Source organism: Opisthocomus hoazin, chromosome 14, assembly GCF_030867145.1.
Source record: "Opisthocomus hoazin isolate bOpiHoa1 chromosome 14, bOpiHoa1.hap1, whole genome shotgun sequence".
Taxonomy (NCBI): Eukaryota; Metazoa; Chordata; class Aves; order Opisthocomiformes; family Opisthocomidae; genus Opisthocomus; species Opisthocomus hoazin.
In genome coordinates this window covers 8,665,415-8,684,865 of record NC_134427.1, presented here as the reverse complement: position 1 = coordinate 8,684,865, position 19,451 = coordinate 8,665,415, and the positions used below count along the sequence as shown (strand labels likewise).

The 19,451-nt window shown below is 51.3% G+C and overlaps 1 protein-coding gene across 4 annotated transcripts in view; it reads left to right on the top strand.

Annotated features, from left to right (window-relative positions):
- FHL1 (four and a half LIM domains 1) overlaps window positions 1–16,789 on the top strand; it is a 32,372-nt gene extending 15,583 nt beyond the window's left edge. Inside the window, exons 1-6 of one of the 4 annotated variants that reach the window (XM_075435835.1) lie at window positions 4,474–4,527; window positions 12,510–12,691; window positions 13,391–13,568; window positions 14,058–14,227; window positions 14,814–15,000; window positions 15,790–16,789. In XM_075435835.1, the coding sequence (XP_075291950.1) occupies window positions 12,536–12,691; window positions 13,391–13,568; window positions 14,058–14,227; window positions 14,814–15,000; window positions 15,790–15,947 (849 nt within the window). In that variant the 5' untranslated portion in view covers window positions 4,474–4,527; window positions 12,510–12,535 and the 3' untranslated portion in view covers window positions 15,948–16,789. Of the gene's footprint in view, window positions 1–4,473; window positions 4,528–4,613; window positions 4,728–12,509; window positions 12,692–13,390; window positions 13,569–14,057; window positions 14,228–14,813; window positions 15,001–15,789 lie in introns of those variants that run through there. The other 3 variants (XM_009941445.2, XM_009941444.2, XM_075435834.1) reach the window with 3 other exon arrangements.
- Window positions 16,790–19,451: the final 2,662 nt, after the last annotated feature.

Sequence of the window (19,451 nt, the reverse complement as noted above, 5' to 3'; positions counted from 1 at the left end):
GGGGACAGGAGCTGAACAAAGCTTTGGGTCTACAAAGCAGCTCTTGATTTATGCGCAGACGCTCCCCCCAGGCCTTGGTGTGGCTTGGCTTTCAGCAGCAGCCAGAGGTCTGCCATGTCAGCAACAGGTGACGGGAAGCAGTGCCAGGCGGGAGCGTGTGTGGAGGGGAGCCGCAGAGCAGATGGCAGCAGGGAAATAAATTTGGAGCTGCCACGGGAATAGTCCTGGAAACAGTCCAGCCTGGAGGCAGATGGGAAAAACCCAGTTTATATCTCTTCCCGGTTTTGCTATTTTTTAGATGCCTCTATTTCCAGCTTCGTTATCTCTTGACCATTCTTTCCTGTCTGTTACTACACCCTCAACCTTCTTTTTTTCTCTCTTCTTATCCTGCCTTCTTTTCCCCCTTTTGTTTCTGCTCGTACTATATTTGCTTTCATGAAAGTTTACCCAGCCTGTGTCCGCTTCCTTATAAATGTATTCCCGGTTCCTCCATCCCTACCCTCACAGCTGATCCTAAAATCTTCCCCTGGCACTGAAAGGCTCAGCATACAGATGTGGCCCAGCTGTGGGCTGGAGTTCAGCATGGAAGAAAGGAAAACACCCTGTGTGCTGCCCATTTCCTTCTCCACCTTTCCCTCTGAGCTGGTTGCTCGCGGGCACGGGGCTTGCCTGATGGCTGCTGTGTTCGTGCCCTCCGTCACCGCAGTGATGTCCTGGCTGGTTGAGCTCTGGATGTGGGCACACCCCGTGTGAACCGGGGTGTCTCTGTCCCATGCTCACGGGAGAGTCTGCAGGATGCTTCAGGGGCGTGGAGGTGCGTCCTTCTGTGCTGAACGGGGGAACTCAGCCAGGTTTGGGTCTTCTGAAGCTTTTTTGTGATACTTCAAAGAGAAGCTGTCCGGTTTCGAACTGATCGGCTGTTTGAAAGGACTAGGTGGAAACTGCCCCTTTTGGTTTGGGCGTGATCGTGGGTGGCACGCAGGGTCCCTGGCTGGGCGGGGAGCGGGGGCCTTTCCCTGGCAGCCCTCTCGGGCTCCGCAGTGCCTCTCACCAGCGTGGAGCCAGTGCTGGGAGCAGTGGGCACATGAGATATTGGATCAGTCCCGGATCCCAGACCTGCGCGGCGTTTCTGTGGCAGCGGGGCTGCTGCCTCCGCCGTCCCGCTGACTGACTGGCTGCGAGTGCAAGAGCTGTGTTTGTGTCCTCTCTCCTCTTACACCCAGCTCCTTTATTGGTTGGCTTCCTGCCCACTCTGTCTTTATATTAAGAAAAAAAAAGGTTTAACAAAATTGATTGTGTTTTCGTTTCTGCCTCGGAAGAGTCAAGGGAGGTTTGACTGGGATCTGCAATAAGCTGGGCAGAAGGAGTGCTCTCTCCTGTGGAGAACACGCATTGCGTGCAACCTCAGGTAGATTTAAAATTAAAAAAACCCTGAATCTGCTGCGTTGTTACCTGAAAGGAATGAAGTGTCTGTGCAAATGGTGAGAGGGAGCAAACCTGGAGACGGAGCGCTCAGCCCCTCGCTGCCGGGCACAGCCCCGGCCGATGGGACCATGCGGGTCCTGCGCTGTCACAGCACCAGCCTCCGGCTGCCATGAGAGCACGGCGCGAGCCCAGCGCCCGCTTGCACGACAGCAAGGGTAGGGAGCAACGCGGGGCTCTCGTGTTGCGGGGAGCGCGGTGAATGGCCAGCGAGCGTCTGCGTGCAGGTTTGCCGTGCGTTGCGAAGCGGCGTGTGCGTGGAAGCAGAAGGTAGAGCGTTACCCCAGAAGCTGGACAGGTGCTCCCTTCCTGCTTGTATTTATTGCTGCCTGCTACTTTCTTTGATGATGGTGACTAATAGTTCATCAATGCCAGGGTTATACCGGCTCTATTTAGGACTTTCTGCCTGTTGAGTGACAGCAGGATGTGTGAGCAAGCTGAGACACCCAGACCTTTTCTGGCAGGATTGTTAGGGCAAGAAAATACTCTGGAAACCACAATGTGAATCATTTGTCTATCCGAGCGGATGACACTATGCCCCAGCCATGCTGCTTTGCGGTCAGACCTGTGCGGTGGGATCAGTGTGTCCAAACCAGCTCCCTGGAGTTCTGAAAACCTACGGGACAGGTTTAGTGTTAAACACGTGAAAACCCGAGCCTGCATGCCCTGCTCGGCACTCACTGACGGGTTTGTAGTGTGCTCTCCTCTGGGACCCGTGGGTACACGATGCCTGGCTGGCAGCGAAGGGCTCAGATGGGGCTGGCACACCTCCTTCCATAGGATTTCTGCTCCTGACTGTGCTCCACAGGGTAACGATGTCCCTCCTCGGCACTTGTGCTATGCCTTGCACCACCAGTGTGTTTAATCACACCTGGAGGGAGCTGGGATTGTGGGGGTGAAGAGGAGGGATTTGGGGAGGGTATGGGAATTGCCCAAGGTCATGTGGCTAAAACCAGCCAAGAAACCCAAGAGCAGCCCCGTCCTCTTGGAAAGGGTTGTTCCCCAGCCCGTCCCTGCTGCGCTGGCCCGGGGGGCCACAAATTCAGATAAAATGGCCATTTCATTACTGACTGCTCTGAGGAATCACCAGTGGCTTTGCAGAGTGAGCTGTGCCATGAAATGCTGCTCTGGGGAGTTTCATGGTGAAGCTTCATGGGCATCAGCAGGGCTAGGTCTTCTTCCCGCTCTTTGGCCAAGCTTTCTTTCTCCCATCTCCTCCAGCCCGTGCCTGTTGCCACGCCGCAAGCACACGCGCGTTTGTGCACGTGAAATATCGTGATGGCCAAGTGTCCATCCCTACTCTCCGCATGCCTCTGCGATGCTGTCAAACCGCTGCTGAACTGCAGCTGCCTCTGGGGTGGGACGCGGCAGCTGCTGGCAGTGCACAGCAACGCTGCTCCGCCTGCTCGGACGGGGAGCAAAGGTTACCATTTTCAACTGAAACGCGAGGGTGTTCTGGGGGAAGTAGGAAATGACTGGCGGGTGGGAGGGTGCCAGCGCTTTGTGTAGGGAACTGGAAAGGAATGAGAATGGTTAACGGTGCAAACCCTGCGTGCGTTGCCAAAAATGAACTCGTGTCTGTAAATACTACACTGCACACAGCAAGATTAGCGCAGGAAAATACCAGTTGTTAGGGTTCCTGTTACCATCTGAATTATGCACACAATTTGCTTGAGTTTAATAGATGAGCTGGGGCAGGATAACGTTAGGTTTCTCCTAGCCAAAGTGTTTCAGTGTGCTAATATTTTAGCGTGTTTCCCAGCCTCAATCTGCTACATGAGTGGACCCATGCTGTGGTCTTTCGGGACAGCATGCTGTCACGCATGGTGTTCCAGCCCATCTTGGAAACTTGGAGATGTTGGGATGCTGTTGAGATGCTGACCTTGCACCTGTGCTACCTGGGAGCCCTAAGATGGGTGTACAGGCCCAGAGGGTCACCGAGCCCGGTGCTGGGGCTGGAGGCTGTGCGCGCCCTGCCACGTGCATGTGGTCAGGGAGCTCTTGGGACCTCTGCAAGTGGGAAGCAGAGATGTTCCCGGTCCCAGGCTGTAGCAGGGCCACTCGGCTGGAGATGCTGATTGTTGTTGGGAGGCCAGACACCACCGCGATGGGCTCCCTGGGAGGAATGATAAACATTGGCTCTTCCCAGTGGCTGTCAGGGAGGTTAGCTGCTGTTCCCACGGCCATGCAGTGAGTCAGTGTCAGGGCAGGATTAGCAGCCGGGTGTCCCTGGCCCCAGGCCCTGAGTGAGCGCCGCTGCCTATTGCATAACCCGGAGCAAGCCGTGCACCAGAGCTCCCTCCGCTCCCGGCTGTGACTCGGGTGGGAATAGGTCGGTCGGAGCCACCGCGCTCAGGTCTTCTGGCGAGCTTCGTGGACACCCGAGTAAAGAGGACGGAGACATGAGCTGGTGCTCTCCGTAAGCCACGTGCTGGGGAATGAGCCCAGCCATACCGTCAGATGCTGGAGAAGCCCCGTAATCATGAAACCTGGCTTTCTAAGTGCTGCTGTTCAGGGACTTGCTCGCTTTGAACAGTGCATGCTTTGAGCTTCCTTAGGGCAAAAATTGGAGGAGGACCAGGTACAGGAGTTTTATTGTCAGTAAAACTTCAGTGTGACCCTCATGTTGAAGATAAGTCTAACCCACCCATAAACGTATCTTCTGGTACTTCTGTGGACTGTCAGCTGGGTCTCCAGGGGTACAACTCCTGTCCTTTCTGGGCCCTACAGCACAGGGACAGCCCCTTGCTGGTTCCTGGGACCATGGCCCCTCTGGCCCTCATGGGGCTGTGATCCACCTCTTCCCTTCAGCAACGGCAGTGCGGAATTAACGTCAGGTCTGTAATTTAGCTCAGGACTGTTATGAGACACAAACTATCTCTAAAGCCAAGGCCAAATAGTACTAGCATGGGGTCAAGTTCCTGAGGCACACTCTGCCTTTGGGACTAATTTGGGTGCTGAGTAGCCGGGCAGGTATTTACATGTTGCCGACAGAGACCTAGAGGTCTCCGGATCCCATTCTTCTCCCTTGGATCACCTAAAATGGTAAGAATTTTCAAGGGGGATTAAGGTTGTGATCTCTGGGGAGGGGAGTGGACATCTGGTAGGAGTCCCGTCCATATTAATAGCCTCCGTTTAAATGTATGTTATCAAACGGGGCAGCTCCTAATCGGCCAAGAGACTGTGAACCTAAGGGGCTGCCAGTGACTTCGGGCTTCTAATCATGGCTTTCCACAGGCACACAGGTAAAGTGGACGTGCTGCCGGGTGTTGTGGGAGAAGCCCTGTGCGTGTGATGGCTGGTAAATGGGGAGGGAGGTTTTGCTAACAGGCTCCTGCACCAGCAAAAGAACTCTTTTGAATGCAGCCTTCAGCCTCAGCCGCCTGCAGCGGTACCTAATGATGGCAAATGGGCTTATAACCAGTGTGGGGGACTGGCGGCGGTGGTGGCGGCCTCATCTGTTTTGCAAAATGCATTGGCTGGTAAGTGCTTCTGTATCTGCTGCTGTGGGAAGGCTGGGGCTCAGCTGTTATCTGAGGAAGACTAAGTGAAAATGGGGGACGACGCTTCTCCTTGCAGCGAGCTTGCTATGGCGGTTTCTGCAGTGAGCAGAGGGGAGCGTGCAGAGCTCAGTGTGTAAACCCAGATGGTTTGCTCTGCTCTGGTGGGACGTTTGTGGTTATTCCCTCTTCTCTGTGTTTGTCTTGTAGATCAGACGGGTCGACCCTCATCAGATTAGCTTTTCCTCCCCATTAGCGCTGACAGGAATCTCGAGAGCATGTTTCGCATGTCCCCCACGGAATGCAGATGTGCTGTGTCTTCCCATCTGTGCATAAACTCCTCTAGCCCTCCGATTCCCGACAATTGAAAGCTCTTGGGGGTTTTTAAGAGCTTATCCGATTCTTAGAAGCTAACCGTGCTTGTGTGTGTGCCCAGCCTGTGTTCACAGCCCGACACCACAACGTACCACGGCAGTGCTATGGCACCCCTTGGTGAGAAGCAGCCCAAGGGGTGGACATGCAGGGGGAGAGGATGCCACGTTTGGGGTGCAGGTCCTGTGAGCATCAAACTGAGCTGCCGCGCACCGGGAGCCAGGGGAGAGTGGCACTCACGAGACTTGGCTGGGGGCACAGAGCAGCTTGAAAACCAGGAGGGAAGTGGCAGCACGCCGTGCGACTTCGCGCTCGGCCTCCCAGCACCCGGCAAAACCACGAGGCTTCTGGCATGGCACGTAACTACTCAGGGTTTGCTTCTGTGATGTAGACAGACATTTTCTGAGTGAAATCTGACTTCTGTGGTATAATTTTTAAATACCACAAAGGTGTTAAAAAGAGCAATCCCTTCAACTAAAATGTAAAAAGACATTTATTTTTTAACTTCAGGCCACGAGACTGACCGATGCTGTAGCATCCTTTCATGATACTCTCAGCTGTACCTTTTTCTTTCTCCTTTTCCTCAGGGAGGCGTTCCCTGGGGCAAGGACCCACAGATTTGATGTGGTGCTGTAACAGAAAATGCTGAAGCGTCTTCTGAGCAGATGCTGTGGCTGGAGTTCTGCCATCCACAAGTTAGAGTGCAGCATCCACTCCTGAACCTGGCAGGGAGCCCTGCTCCCCGGGACAGCTGCAGTGGGGTGCAGTGGGGTACCCTGGGGGGGGGGGAATTCCCTGCAGCAGGAGAAAGCCTCTCTTTTGGGGGCACCTGGGCACGAGAAGGGCATCCAGCTACCGAGCTGGGGGCGGATCCGTGCGTAGCTGGGAACAAATTGAGGAGTCTCAAAGGTCAAAGCCTAAGGCAGCCGCAGAGTGAGCTAGCTACTGAACAGGACCCTCTTGCTTTAGCTGGCTGGGTTAGTTTTGAAAGGTTTGGACTTCACCGCTTAAGCTCTGCCTAAGTGCTCAGCTGTACTCTAGGCAGTGGTGCTCTGCACGCTGGGAGCCTCGTTAGCCTTAGCTGAGCTCTGTCTTAAGCACAAAAGCAAGCCCTGGGGAAAGTGTTTTCAGAGCTGGAGCAGTGTGTTTTTTAATAGCACATCCCTACGTCTCTGGGGAACTGTGAAGATTGAATAATGATCAGGATGTGCTCAGACATGGTGGCAATAGGACCTCAAGGAATGCTTTTGGCAACTGCCTGAGGAACTTGGAGCCGTTCTTGTTCTAAATAAAGAAGCTTCCATTTTATCAACAGACTAATTTTTGAATTATAAAGTGTGAGACTCGCACGTGCCCCAGCCTGGCAATGGGATAGCACAGCTCTCCACCCGTTACTGCCAGCTCTCCCAGTAAAAACGACCTGCAGGTGATCATCTTCTTTCCTTGCTGTCCAGGGCAGTGTGCCAGTGACCTTGAGGTGCAGTCCTGAGCATTGCTTTGCATTTCGAACTAACAGGACCCTTCGTTTCAGGGTCTTCCCTGGTATTTATAGCAAACCATGCGACATTGCACAGAGGAATGCTGAGAATAGTAACTCAGGTGACAGACCAGGAGATGCCACCTCCTGAGCTGAAACAGGCATTGCCTGGCACTATGGGGGCTGCGTGTACTCAGTCTGCTGAGAAAAATAAAGCTGACGGAGAGTCAGAAACCAATTGCTCTTTTCCTTCCATGTTGCCATAGAGTATTCAGCTGTGTGTAGGGCAGAGGGTTAATGCCTTCAGCCTCATCATCTTTCTTAAGCGGCAGAACAGCCTGCAAGGTTTAAGTAGTTTCGCTGGTTGTGTTTAGAGACCACACTTCAAGTTCTTCCTTGGTGGTTTATCACATTTAAACATCTTCCCCAGAGACATTAACACATATCCTGTGCTAAGTGCTTTGCTTATCAGCTGCGCTTCAGCTCCCTTTGCAGAGTGCTTCGGTTTCAGCCGTTTTGCAGACGGCTTTGGTACACAGCGGACTGAACTGGGAGGAACCAGCCCAGGGACGACAGGAGGCAGGGATGAGGGGAGAGGCACGGGGTTGTGTTAATGCAATAGCTTTTGTGGGGTGGCACTTCTTAGGTCTGTACCCTTTCCCTCCCAAAGCTTGCCGTGCTGCAGGGTGCAGACATCGCCCTGACCCCGACCACTGGCTGGGACAGCTTTGTGACTGCTCCGCAGCATGGTGACAGTATGACTTGAGGTGCGTGGAAGCTGGCAGGGCTCAAACACTTGAGATCTTTGGAAGATGGAAGGCATGGTTGTCCAAGGACTGAGGAGCTGTAGCTTTTTGAAAAGCAGCAGATGCTTTCTGGGGACAAGTGTCTAACTGGCACCTCTGTGGTCAGGTAAATGTTAGGGTTGAATTCCAGTGGGTCTTCGTGCCAAATACCCTGCTACTCGAGAAGGCCACCGGTCTGGCCAACTGCCCTCAAGCTGTAGCCAAATCCATCAGGGAGCTGCATTTAGACAGCACCCTGCCAGGGCAGGGGTGGGAGAGGGACACCTTGCTTAAAGGGGGAGTAGTTTCTGGAAGTATTGCTGCATTTTTTTCATGAGCTCTTATTTTTATTGAGGGTCCTCTAGGCTATGTAAGGATGGGCACATACTGCATTTACCCCTCTCCCCAGCAGCCTGTGCTCTCTCTTCTCACCTGCTTCTCCCCAGCAGAACGTCCTCTGCATGTGGATGTCAGCCTGGGCTGGAGAATAATGCCAGTCTGTCTATACATGTCCTCTGTTTTCTGTGGCCCCAGAGTCAAGCTGAAATGGGGTTTGGATCAGTGTGTGTCCTCAGGGTACGTGATTCTCCTGGGGTTAAGCAGGAGACCTTTGACCAGGCTGTCAGCTCAGAGACACGGTAGTCTGGTGTAAAGGCACAGCCAAGGAAACTGTGTTCAGGTAACTTCCAAGCTAAACCAGCTGCGTGTACCGTTGTCGTTTTAAGCACACCACTGTGAAAAGCAGCACAACGGTACAGTGCTTATGGTTTCAGTGGTTACCTTGAGCACCTGAGCACTCCTCATGCGTTGCTGTAGCACGGTTGTACCACTGCTGTGGATCCTTACTGCGTGCCCAGCAGCTGCTGCAAGGCTTGCGCAGGGAAGCTATGCAGTGTGCACTAAAATACAGGCCCTAAGAAGAGCAAGAAGGAGTCATGGTTTTTCCATTCACCCAATGTATCCTTAGTTTTCTGACTTGGCTGTTTTCTGGATAGCAAAGACAGGCCAGGGTTAATATCCCTGGAAGCTCTAGAAAGGTAAGGTATGGGGACGTGGTGTAGCTGAAGGGTGAACAGGTTATTAGGGAGATAATGGTCTGCTGCCAACCTAGCTTTAGAAGATGTATTTATTTTTTTACCGAGTACAACAAATAGATGTTCTGTCTGCCTTCAGTGAGAGAGGACAGGACTGCTCAGGGGAGCAGCAGTAGGATACCAAATGCTTCTTCCCCAGGGCAGCAGAGTTCTGAAGTCTCCACAGACGTTTGCTCCACACTGGGAAAATGATCTAGTGGCCCCAGCACAGCCCCTACAAGCCACAGGCTTTCAGGGCTCTCGTGGTGGGCTGCTCCCGTGGGGCGGCTGTGGGAGATGGTCTGGCTGATGTGGGCTCTTGGAATGGCGCGGGTGCGCAGAGACCACGAGCAGCCAGCACATCTGCTGGGGCAACATGGTCAGTGCCTCTTCGCTGCAGGCAAGGGGACAGGGGTGCCTTTCCTGGGTCCAGGTCAGGAATGACGCTGCTGAGGGCAGAACGCTCCGGGAAAAACTGGAAGCAAATTCGTGCCCCAATCTATGTATGAGAGGGGCTTTTTGGTCCATGAGGTGGCACGAGGTGGACAGAAGCTGGCCTGTCTGCATGTACAGCCCAGCTCCTGGGGCTGCCAGGCTCAGTGTTAATTAGTCGGTGGAGCTCCGAAGTTGCTGTGATACATGTGCCTCGTGTTAGAGCACGACGCATTACATGGGAGCGCAGGATGATGTTACTCCCCGAGCCATATGTTCATAATTACGCTTTCTGGTTGAAACCAACCCTAAACCCGAGATCAGGAAGGTTTCAATAGCATTTTCCCTGGACTCTGTGCACTTGCATTTCTTCTAAATAAAACCCACTTGCTTGATAAAGCTCTGCAGAGCTGGCGGTGGCTCGCATAGTTTCCGCGTTTCCCAGCTGTTTATTTGTTTCATTTACTTGAACCGGTACAAACACAACCCTTGGCGTAGCTGTCAGCAGGACGTGGCCGTCTCCTGACCTTGTCGAGGCGGCGTTTCCAGACCTCGGTCTCCGTAGAGCGCAATTCCTGCCAGCTCGGCCTCCAGCCTGCTTCTGTAGGATTTAGGAGAAGGGTGTGAACCTGTTCCCCACCTCTGCTGCAGTCGCCCTGTGTGGTGCTCCTCTCCAGGAGATGCTCCAACTCATTCTGGCTTGACTTTATCAAAAAGATGGCAAAGAAGAGATGGTGAGATGACTCTTGGGTTTGAAAATCTGCAAAGTAACAGCGCGAGTGCCGTCTCCTGCCCCAGCATCTTCCACTGCCCGTCCAGCAGCTTTCTGAACCTGGACACAAGGCAGAAGAGCTCTGAAACAATGGCAAAGTGTTTGTTTGCAGGCAGGCACCTCCCTGAGCTTTGCACCTGGCTGCATCACGGCTGCTCGCAGTGTGCTGCCAACAGCGTGTCACCCAAAAAATACCAAAAATTGGGTCTTGAAGGAGATGGTGAAGGCAGTAGCCACCCTCATGTCTTGCCGCGCTGCCTGGGCTTGCCAGGCAGGGCTATGCCCTGGTCAGGACCTGCGGGGTTTGCAGGGTTGTCTCCTTCTCTGGAGATATTCAAGACCCGCCTGGACAAGGTCCTGTGCAGCCTGCTGTAGGTGACCCTGCTTCGGCTGGGGGGTTGGACCAGATGACCCACAGAGGTCCCTTCCAACCCTGACCATTCTGTGATTCTGAGGCGCGCTCGTGCGATGTGTGCTGGTGCTTGTGCCTCTGCCGCAAAGCCCCGCTCCTCGCAGCGCAGTGATCCCTCGGCCTCGTGGGCTCCCGTGCCAGTGTGGGGGTTTCTTGCGCTGACAGCTTTGGCCACGCAGTTGACGGTGACTCTAGAATTACCGGGGTGGGCAGGTGTCCAAGAAAAAGCTGTGTAAACAGGTCCTCGTGCCGTAACAACACAGCAGTCCTGCCTGCGCAGGATCCCGCAGCCACGGGCGAGACCGACGGGCTCCCACTGACCCTCCCTTGCCGCGAGGGTACAGCGGGAATGGCGCACCCTCTCTGCACCCCGAGAACCCCAAGCCCTGGTCCAGTTTCTAAAGGTGCCGTGCTGGGGATTGGAGCGGCACGGCTGGAAACAAGCAGCCACCGAGCCTCTGAGCTCTGCCAGGAGCGGGCAGCCGAGCAGCCCTTGGACTCCGGGGCTTGGCGGGGTGGTCCAAGGTGAGGCAACGCGACGGAGGTGCTAATGGCCTCCCTCATTTATATGGCCTGACCGCGTCCTTCCACTTTTCTCACTCTGAGCTGGCGCTGCCGCTCTGTCGGGAAAAGAATAATTAAATTTCCTCTTGGCAGCCCCTGCTGCCAAGCTGCTGCTGCGTCTCCCGTCCAGTTGCTGATGGTGCGGAAAGTCCAGGGCTGCGCCCCGGGTCGTTGGCCGCGCAGGGAATCGGGGCTCTGCAGCGTGGGGGGCCGTGGGGGCAGGGATGGAGCTGCGTGCCGGGGAGTGCACGGGCTCATGTAACCCCGCCGGCGCTTTCGCAGCCCTCGCAGGGGTGTGTGGCTTCCTCTGAGGAAGGGCGTAGGGAAATGGAGGGAGCTGTTGGCAGCAGCGGTCTGGGAGGCTGAGACAGGGCGTGCAGGCTGGGGTGGGAGCCTGGGGAGACAGCATAAGCCTGCACCTCCGGCCAAAGTGGAAAATCCTCTGGTCAAGAGCCCCCGCTCCCACCAGCGTGCTGGCTTCCTGGCCATGGTGGAACATCATGCCTTGGTGGAGCCCTGCCGGCATCAACTGAAGAAGTATTTTTACATGCAGGGAGATCTTTTCTTGTTTTTTTTTCCTTATGACTTTGTATGTGAAAGCCCGGTGAAAAGAGGCAGCTGGAAGCTGCACAACTATCCAGCACAAATGGCCTCGGAAGGCTGCAGCTGGCTGCAGGCTTAGGCTGGAAACATGGAAACTATTCTGCTCTGCTCACGGCTGGCGGCGATTTCCGCACACAAATTATGCGGCGCCTCGGCCAGGACCTCGCCGAGGCCTGCAGCGGGCCGTAACGCGCTCAGTGAGTGATTAGGCATCATTATCCTTGCTTGACGCGAAATGCATAAATAAAACAGCCTGGTATCCTTCCTCTTCAGAAGGTGATGGGGCAAGGCTGGTGTGGGGCTCTGCTCTCCCGCCCAGAGCCGTGCTTGCGGCCGATGGGACCCCCGAGGCAGAGCGCTGCGTTTCTGCGCCTGGCCAGAGCCCACCCCGCCTCTGTCGGCAGACAGCTAGCATTCGCATCTTCATGGCTGTTAAGGGAACTGAAAATACTTGTGTTACTAATGCATTGCTTACGCTTGCTGTAGGGGCAAGCAGAGTGCTTCCAGGAGACCAGGTGGCCCCTGGCCTTGGTGAGCTCCAGCGCGCAGCCAGGAGTCGGCCCACACAGGCTTACTCCCTGGCCTGCACTTTTCGTGGTTATTTCTCTCTCTGCATCCTAAACGGCGATTTGTGACCTCGGAGGGGACGTCCAAGCTGCCTCCTTTAGCAGATGTATGAGTTTGCGATTGCTGTAACCAAACCTAGGTTGTCTACTGCACCCAGCCTCCCTGGGCGTGATGGTTCGTTAGCCTAACCTGGACCCCGGGGACAAAGCTGGAGGCACCTGGAAAACGCCAGTGCGGCTGGCAGAGAGCTGTCGCGTTTTATAAACCACTGAGCTGCCCAACAGAAAAACTGCCGTTAGCAGTGCTGGCACCGAAGCTGCTTTCTCACCATCCAGCCCTCCAGGAGCGTGACACCACCACACGCTCATTGCTGAGCCATCTCCTTGATACTTCTCATTTGCACAGACCCAAGAAGCCGAAGCAGTTATCACAGCCTCAGTGCTCCAGCTTCACCCTCTTTCCTCTTGCAGGGCCTGGCAGTTACACTGTGGGCACCATGTCGGAGCGCTTTGACTGCCACTACTGCCGTGACCCCCTGCACGGGAAGAAGTACGTGCAGAAAGAGGGCCGCCACTGCTGCGTCAAGTGCTTCGAGAAGATCTGTGCCAACACCTGCATTGAGTGCAAGAAACCCATTGGAGCGGACTCCAAGGTGAGTGCTGAGCTGTCAGATGGGTGATGGGGAGACAGGCAGAAGCTGATAACCTGCCCATTTGCTCTCCTGGCTCTGCTCCGTGTGTAAGCTTCTTGTGAGTCCTCTGGCCCATGGGCCACGTGCTCCTGGCGCAAAGAGCCAGAGGCTCCGGGGCACTGCGGTAGGGATGCTCATGATGGGCTGCTTTTGCACAGGAGCTAATTTCAGGATCCAGATTCAGCCCCATGAACTGCTGCAAAGGCTGAATTGCCCCGAGGAGAGTACTGCAGCTACCCCAGCCTTCAAGCAACTTGCAGAAAACTCATCTTCTGGGAAAAGCACTCAGCACTAGGGTCTGATTTGTGTCAGTTTGCCAAATGTTTATTGCTTTACGGCAATAATAATGTACACCTGAACTAGGGGGAACCAAATGGAGAAGCCTATGCTTACAGGACTTCAGATCTCAAAGCTGTCGGTTTGAAGCATCTTCTGCTACCCTGGAAGTCCAAAGTGAATGTGATTGTGTCAGGGAGTTTGGTTAAGTCCTTCCCTTAACTGCTTGCAGATGAGCTGCACCTCCAACCACCAAGTGCAGACATGCTTAGGAACTAACGAATCTATCCATTACTGCTAAGGCTGACGAGGCTGTGGCTTGGTTTCAGGGCTGCTCAGCAAGTGAGAAGGGCTTACTGCTCACTCCATTTCTGTTCATTCCAGGAGCTGCATTTCAAGAACCGTTACTGGCATGACAGCTGCTTCCGCTGCTTCAAGTGCTACACGTCTTTGGTCAACGAGCCCTTCATGCTGAGGGAGAACAACAAGGTCTGGTGTAGCAACTGCACTGCCACGGAGGACGCGCCCAGGTGTAAGGGCTGCTTCAAGCCTATAATCGCAGGTACTGGTGCCAGCGACCCAGTGATGACTGCCGAGGTCTGCTCTAGGGTAAAACCATGGTGGCTTCTCAAGGCGGGGAGGCTGCGGTTAGGTGCATGGACATCACAGCTGGAGCACCACAAAATGGTGCAAGTTCTGACTGTTGCTCTCGCCTGTCCATTTTATTCAAGTGGTGAAAGGCTGCTTTGCAGTTAACCCTCACCCTAGCAGTTAGTCTTAACCCATTTCTACCAAAAGCTTTGCTCTGTACATCAAGGTCCTCTTCTCAGAAAGGCTCAGGCACCTGTCTGACAAATATTTTAAGAAAATCTAGAAGGCCCTGGCTGAAGTCAGATACAGAAGTTGACAGCTCACCCCTCACCCATATTATAGTTGAATCCTGGGCATAGGTATGGACAGGTCTTGCCTACAGGTGTGTTACACTGCACAGGGTGGGCAGTTTGTCACCAGCCTGAAATCCCACATAACAAGTTATTTCTGTCTGTTGTAGGAGACCAAAATGTTGAGTACAAGAAGATGGTCTGGCATAAGGACTGTTTCACTTGCAGCCAGTGCAAGACAGTGATTGGATCTGGGAGCTTCTTCCCCAAGGGTGATGACTTCTACTGTGTCTCCTGCCATGAGCATAAGTTTGCCAAGACCTGTGCTAAATGCAAGAACGTAAGTCCTTCCACTTTGCAAAGGCAGCTGCCAGAACCAGCCCTCACACGTCCTTTGGAAGCTAGGGGAGTAAACCAGCAGACAGATCACGCTGGAGCTGTACCAGTGCTTATGTTCTTCCCTTGAGCTGCGGGTGCAAGCAGCTGGTGGCATGATCATGTGAGAGCCAATGGTTCTTGCACGTTACAGCAGCCGAGCAAGGGTTGCAGGGTAATCCAATGGCAACTCTGCCGAGACCAAGCGGGCACTGGCCTGGCACTTGCTTTGGGGGTGGTGTAAGCTCTCTAGCAGGCATTGTGTATTCAAGCAGTAAAACAGCATTTGATAAGATAGCTGGTTTACAACTTTTGCAACTGCTTAGTGTAGAATTGCAGAGTCACTGCAGGTAAAAGAAACTATCATGAAAGCTCCAGGCATGCAGGATTTCAGGCTGGAGGCACTCAAGTGCGCTGCACTGTTTAATTTTAATGAAAACTTTCAAGCGCTCTTCTCCCTGACAAAGCCCTCCTGCCCCACACCCCACCCCTGCATCGCCTTGTTTCCTCCCTACTGGTTCTGAATCACGTCTCTGCCCTTTGCCTTCCAGCCCATCACTTCTGGAGGCCTCACTTACCAGGAGCAGCCTTGGCATTCAGAGTGTTTCATTTGCTCCAACTGCAAGAAGCAACTGGGTGGGAAGCGCTTCACAGCTGTAGAGGATCAGTTTTACTGCGTTGACTGCTACAAGGAGTGCGTTGCCAAGAAGTGCGCTGGCTGCAAGAATCCTATTACAGGTAAGCTGGATTCACTGCACCTTGAGGGCAGTGGGTGCTTAGGGTCGGAACAGCGATCCCCAAAGACGTGCAGCTCGGAGGCGGCCAATGCCAGAAGCAGGTCTGGTACCCCAAGCCCAATCCCAGCAATCTACATGTGATGTAACTCCGAGCCATGTGCTCTTGCTGGATGGCATCCAGGTTAGCAACTCGGCTCTTCACCCTTCGCACACCTCAAATTCACCCCCTTCAAAACTTCCCCAGTTAGAACTGTTCCCAACTGTATCTTAGTCTGGGAATCTTAAAAGGAGCAATGTTGTATTGCCCCAAAGTGACATTTGCTTGACTTGTGATGTATTTTCCACGTCAGTTTCTGGATCACAAAGCTCAGCCCTGAAATGTGGGCACTATCCTGCCCGCCCCATGAGCCTTGCGTTCCATTCGGCACTTCGGAGCATGGACCTGAGCCCACAACAACGAGGCAGGGTGTTTAGTCCAATCTGTCCTTGGTCTACACCTTTCCTTTTGCTTGATGCTTCCTGGAGAAAGGACCCAAGGGAAAAAGCTTGTTGCAGAGACAAGCTATGTAAGCCTTATGCTAAGCTGCCTGTTTCTCTAAGAGCAGTAACACTGAGCAGCAAACAACGTGGCTCTCCATTGCAGTTCTGGCTAGTATTTTAGGCGTACGAATAAGGTCTGCACGACTGCAGAAGCACAGGAGGCAGCAAGAATGGGATCTGCTGGTTGGTGGGGCTATCCCGGCCAAGGGAAAAGCTACTATCGCCGTCCTATAATTGTTTTCTCTCCTAGCAGGATTTGGAAGAGGAACCAGTGTGGTTAACTACGAAGATGAGTCCTGGCACGATTATTGTTTCAAATGCACAAAGTGTGCCCGTGGTCTGGCCAACAAGCGCTTTGTTTGCCATAATGGAAAAATTTACTGTGCTGATTGTCCCAAACGACTGTAAGGAGCAGACAGCAAGTGCTGTGAAATGGATTTTAGAGCCCTGCTTTCCAAAACAATCCTGGTAAAGAAGCAGGTTTTTGCATGTTAATAATTCTAACTTTTTCCATTTTAGTATAAAAACTAAAGTAGCCTCAATATACTGGGTTTGACTTTTGAAGCTCCTGCAGTACAAAAGCATGTAGCGTTGCAAAAATCTAACTTTGCTTCCAAGTAACTCTTAGTGTAAAGGCTCAAAATGCCGTTAGATTCAGTATTAGAGATCCACATACTACATAATCTGCGTGTGGCTTAAACTAAAACAAAGCTGGTTTTAAGCTTGTCCGGTATAGGTTTAAGCTTGGCACTTAGATGAAGTGAGTTTGACAAGGCATGCACCTCAGAAACAGAGATGCAGAGATTGCACCCGGTATCAGAGAGATCCATTATTCTGCTTTTACAAGTACAGGTCATTACAGACACCACACCACTAACAGCAATAAACCCCTCAGCTTCCCTACCACACCAAAGTGCAGCACATGTATGGAATGGCTTCCTCTTACATATAACAATGTTTTGGCAGTATGGTTTAGCTTTAGTTGTCTCCATAAACCTGTTTTAGTCTTGATTTCTGCATGGTTTGCCCAAAAGTTTTGCTCATCAGCTTTTTTTACATCATTTACCTCATTTAAAGGAGGCTCTCTATATACAGTTATTAATCCAGTAACAAAAAGTAAACTTTTCAACTACAAAAAATTGCACATGCATTTAGAAGTGCCTTAAAAATAGCTCAGACAACAATAGCTCTCCTATCACGTCAGTGTATGTTTTATGATTTAATAAAAATGAGACTGGTGCCTGCTTGGAGTCCTACAGTCTGGAAAATTGTTTTTTCATTCTGCCATCTTACACGATTGACACCTCTTGCGGCTGAGCTGCTGAAACCAAGTCTGATACGTTCATACTAGCAAAGTGAAGAGCCAGCTGTTCTGCCATAGTGCCCTTAAATATCTGAGGACCAAAGCAACAATTTCCATAAACTAATTAATTTTTTTAATATGTAACTGACACTGGACCATCTGCCAAGAACCGCCTGTGTGAAAAAGCCCTCTGGAGACCACACATATAACCCCTGTCCATACACAGATTCATGCCCTTCAGCAATCCGAATGCTGGCTTAGGGGTTTTTCCACAGCAGCAGTTGATACCACACAGAAATAGTTATCAACTGGGTGCTGCTCTAGTCCTTCCCTTTTGTTCACAAGCACTGACCAGAAACAAAGAACCCTCACAAGAAAAACAGAAGGCAGCATCTTGCCATATTCTCGATGGTCCCTGCTCCGCTGTGGCCACGGAGCACTGTAACAGACTCGCTGTTAGAACATCAAGATGCTGGCGCTACAGGTAAAAAGCAAAGGCTTACAGTGAAAAGCAAGCTAAAGACTTCAATAGTTATGAACACATCATCAGCAGAGCTGAGGGTGTTAGTACAAATACCTTCCCAGCCCCCACAACGCAGCTGCCCAAGGGACTACCGGCTTTGGGAATCTGCAGCGTGGAGCAGTTAGAGCAGTACTAGCAGACATGTCGAGGCAGGTGAGCAAGGGGTCGGAGGCTCCTAGTAAGGTAATGTTTAGCATTACAGAAATAAAGCATTGTTCAACTGCAAAGTTTATTTCACAGTGCGCACATATTTACAGAGAGCTGTAACAGACCATTCAACAAATAATATCAGCACAGAAAAAAATATCAGCATCCGTTTCCATTAGAATGATTGTCTCTGCCAGGATGAAACAGCTATCATAGAAAAATACATTTTTCTTTTTACCTAAGGCACTGCTCTAAAGTCTAAAACAGTTCTACTGTGTTCTGAATAGCAAACAGTGCGAGTAAGAAGGCTGAGGGTTTCCTACTGCAACAGCGATGTCGAGGAAACAACGCGTTCAGTTCCAGCAAACCCATTTGCATTTAACCACTGCAAACACAGCTGCCAGGTGGATGACTCATCTGAAGTCTCAGCCAGTGGGTTCCGCAGGGTTTGAGACAGCTATTCTTTACAGTAATCACTTATCCAGTATATCGGTTACAGGAGACAGAAGAACAAGACTGCATTATTTTAGTAGCAATTCTCAGAAGATGCTTAGTTAATCTCTCCGTGCTGTAAAAAGCAGGCAGGTTTAGGTTAAATAGATTACTTAATGCAGGCTTTAGGGGAAGGGAAATAGATATGCAGCTTGCAGCCACTGTTATAAAGCTAGAACAGGAACACTTAGAATAATTAACATGAACAAAACATGACTTCAGTGTCTAATACTGTTATGTACACAATAAAATAATACTTCCATGAGCGTAGATAAACTTAAATAAGTAATTCAAAAGGAAAACATTTTTAAAAGCATGACATTAAACTGCACTGTGACAGACATACCTAGGGACTCAACATTTTTGTAACACATTAGTGCATATGCTGTAAAATGCTTTGATGTTTGCCAATAGATTAAAACATATTAGTGATGGAACAATACTGCATTTTGTAACTGCCAATATTTTCACGTTAGAAAATCAGGAATTAATTTTTCTTCTCCATTCAAAATCGAAGATACTAAATTTTAAGTTTTTAAATAGCACATGAACCAACAAGTTAACAGTGTTTTTCTAGAACATTACAAAGGGGGTTCAGCTTTCACTGAATTTTATTTCATCAAGTGCCATTTTCGGAATACGCATAAATCTGTTCAGCAGCTAACCGGGGAGCCTCCAGTGGCGCGCTGCTGTACATGACACTGATACGTAAAAAAAAAAAGACTCAAACAGGTTACTGTAAAGTCTGTAAAAGGGAAACAAGTGACATTTGAACAAGGAAATGTTCTCTAACACTCAGCTAAACGAATGGAAAAGGAACATCAGCACAACAGTTTCCCTGAAATGTTTCAAGGTGCAAATCCAGAAGTTTGCCATCCCTCCCCTGCTGTTTTTTGCAAACTTGCAGATGGATAAAGGTAAACAAGCAGCTTTTCAAAACAAGGCCTTCGGTACTTGATAAAACACTGGATTACTGCAGTGCAATCAGATTATTTCCAGGTCTCTAGTGTTCACAGTTCTGTCCAAAGAGCAAAGAGAAGAAAACATTTAACGATCGTAACGGTGTGTATGCCACATATGTCTAGCATCACGGACAGAGTCCACATCCAGGGTCAGCGAGCACAGGACCACCTGGTTACTTACGGTCCAAAATCAGCGCAGTTGCCTTTTCTTTCTTTAGATATGAATATTAGTTTTCAAAGTTATGTACATAATTCTTAAACCGTATTATGTCTACACGTTTTCACATTCAAAATTAAAAGACAACACTTACTTCACTAAAAAGTTAATGATTTTGTTCAGAACAAAATGTGATCAGCAGTATCACATTAAATCCTCCTATTCCCACAGCCCAATTAGTCATGGCCTCAAGGAAAGTCTCAACACAGCTATGTCTGTGGGACTAAAATTCACAAGACGCAGAGTGACAGAGGAGACTCAGAAACAG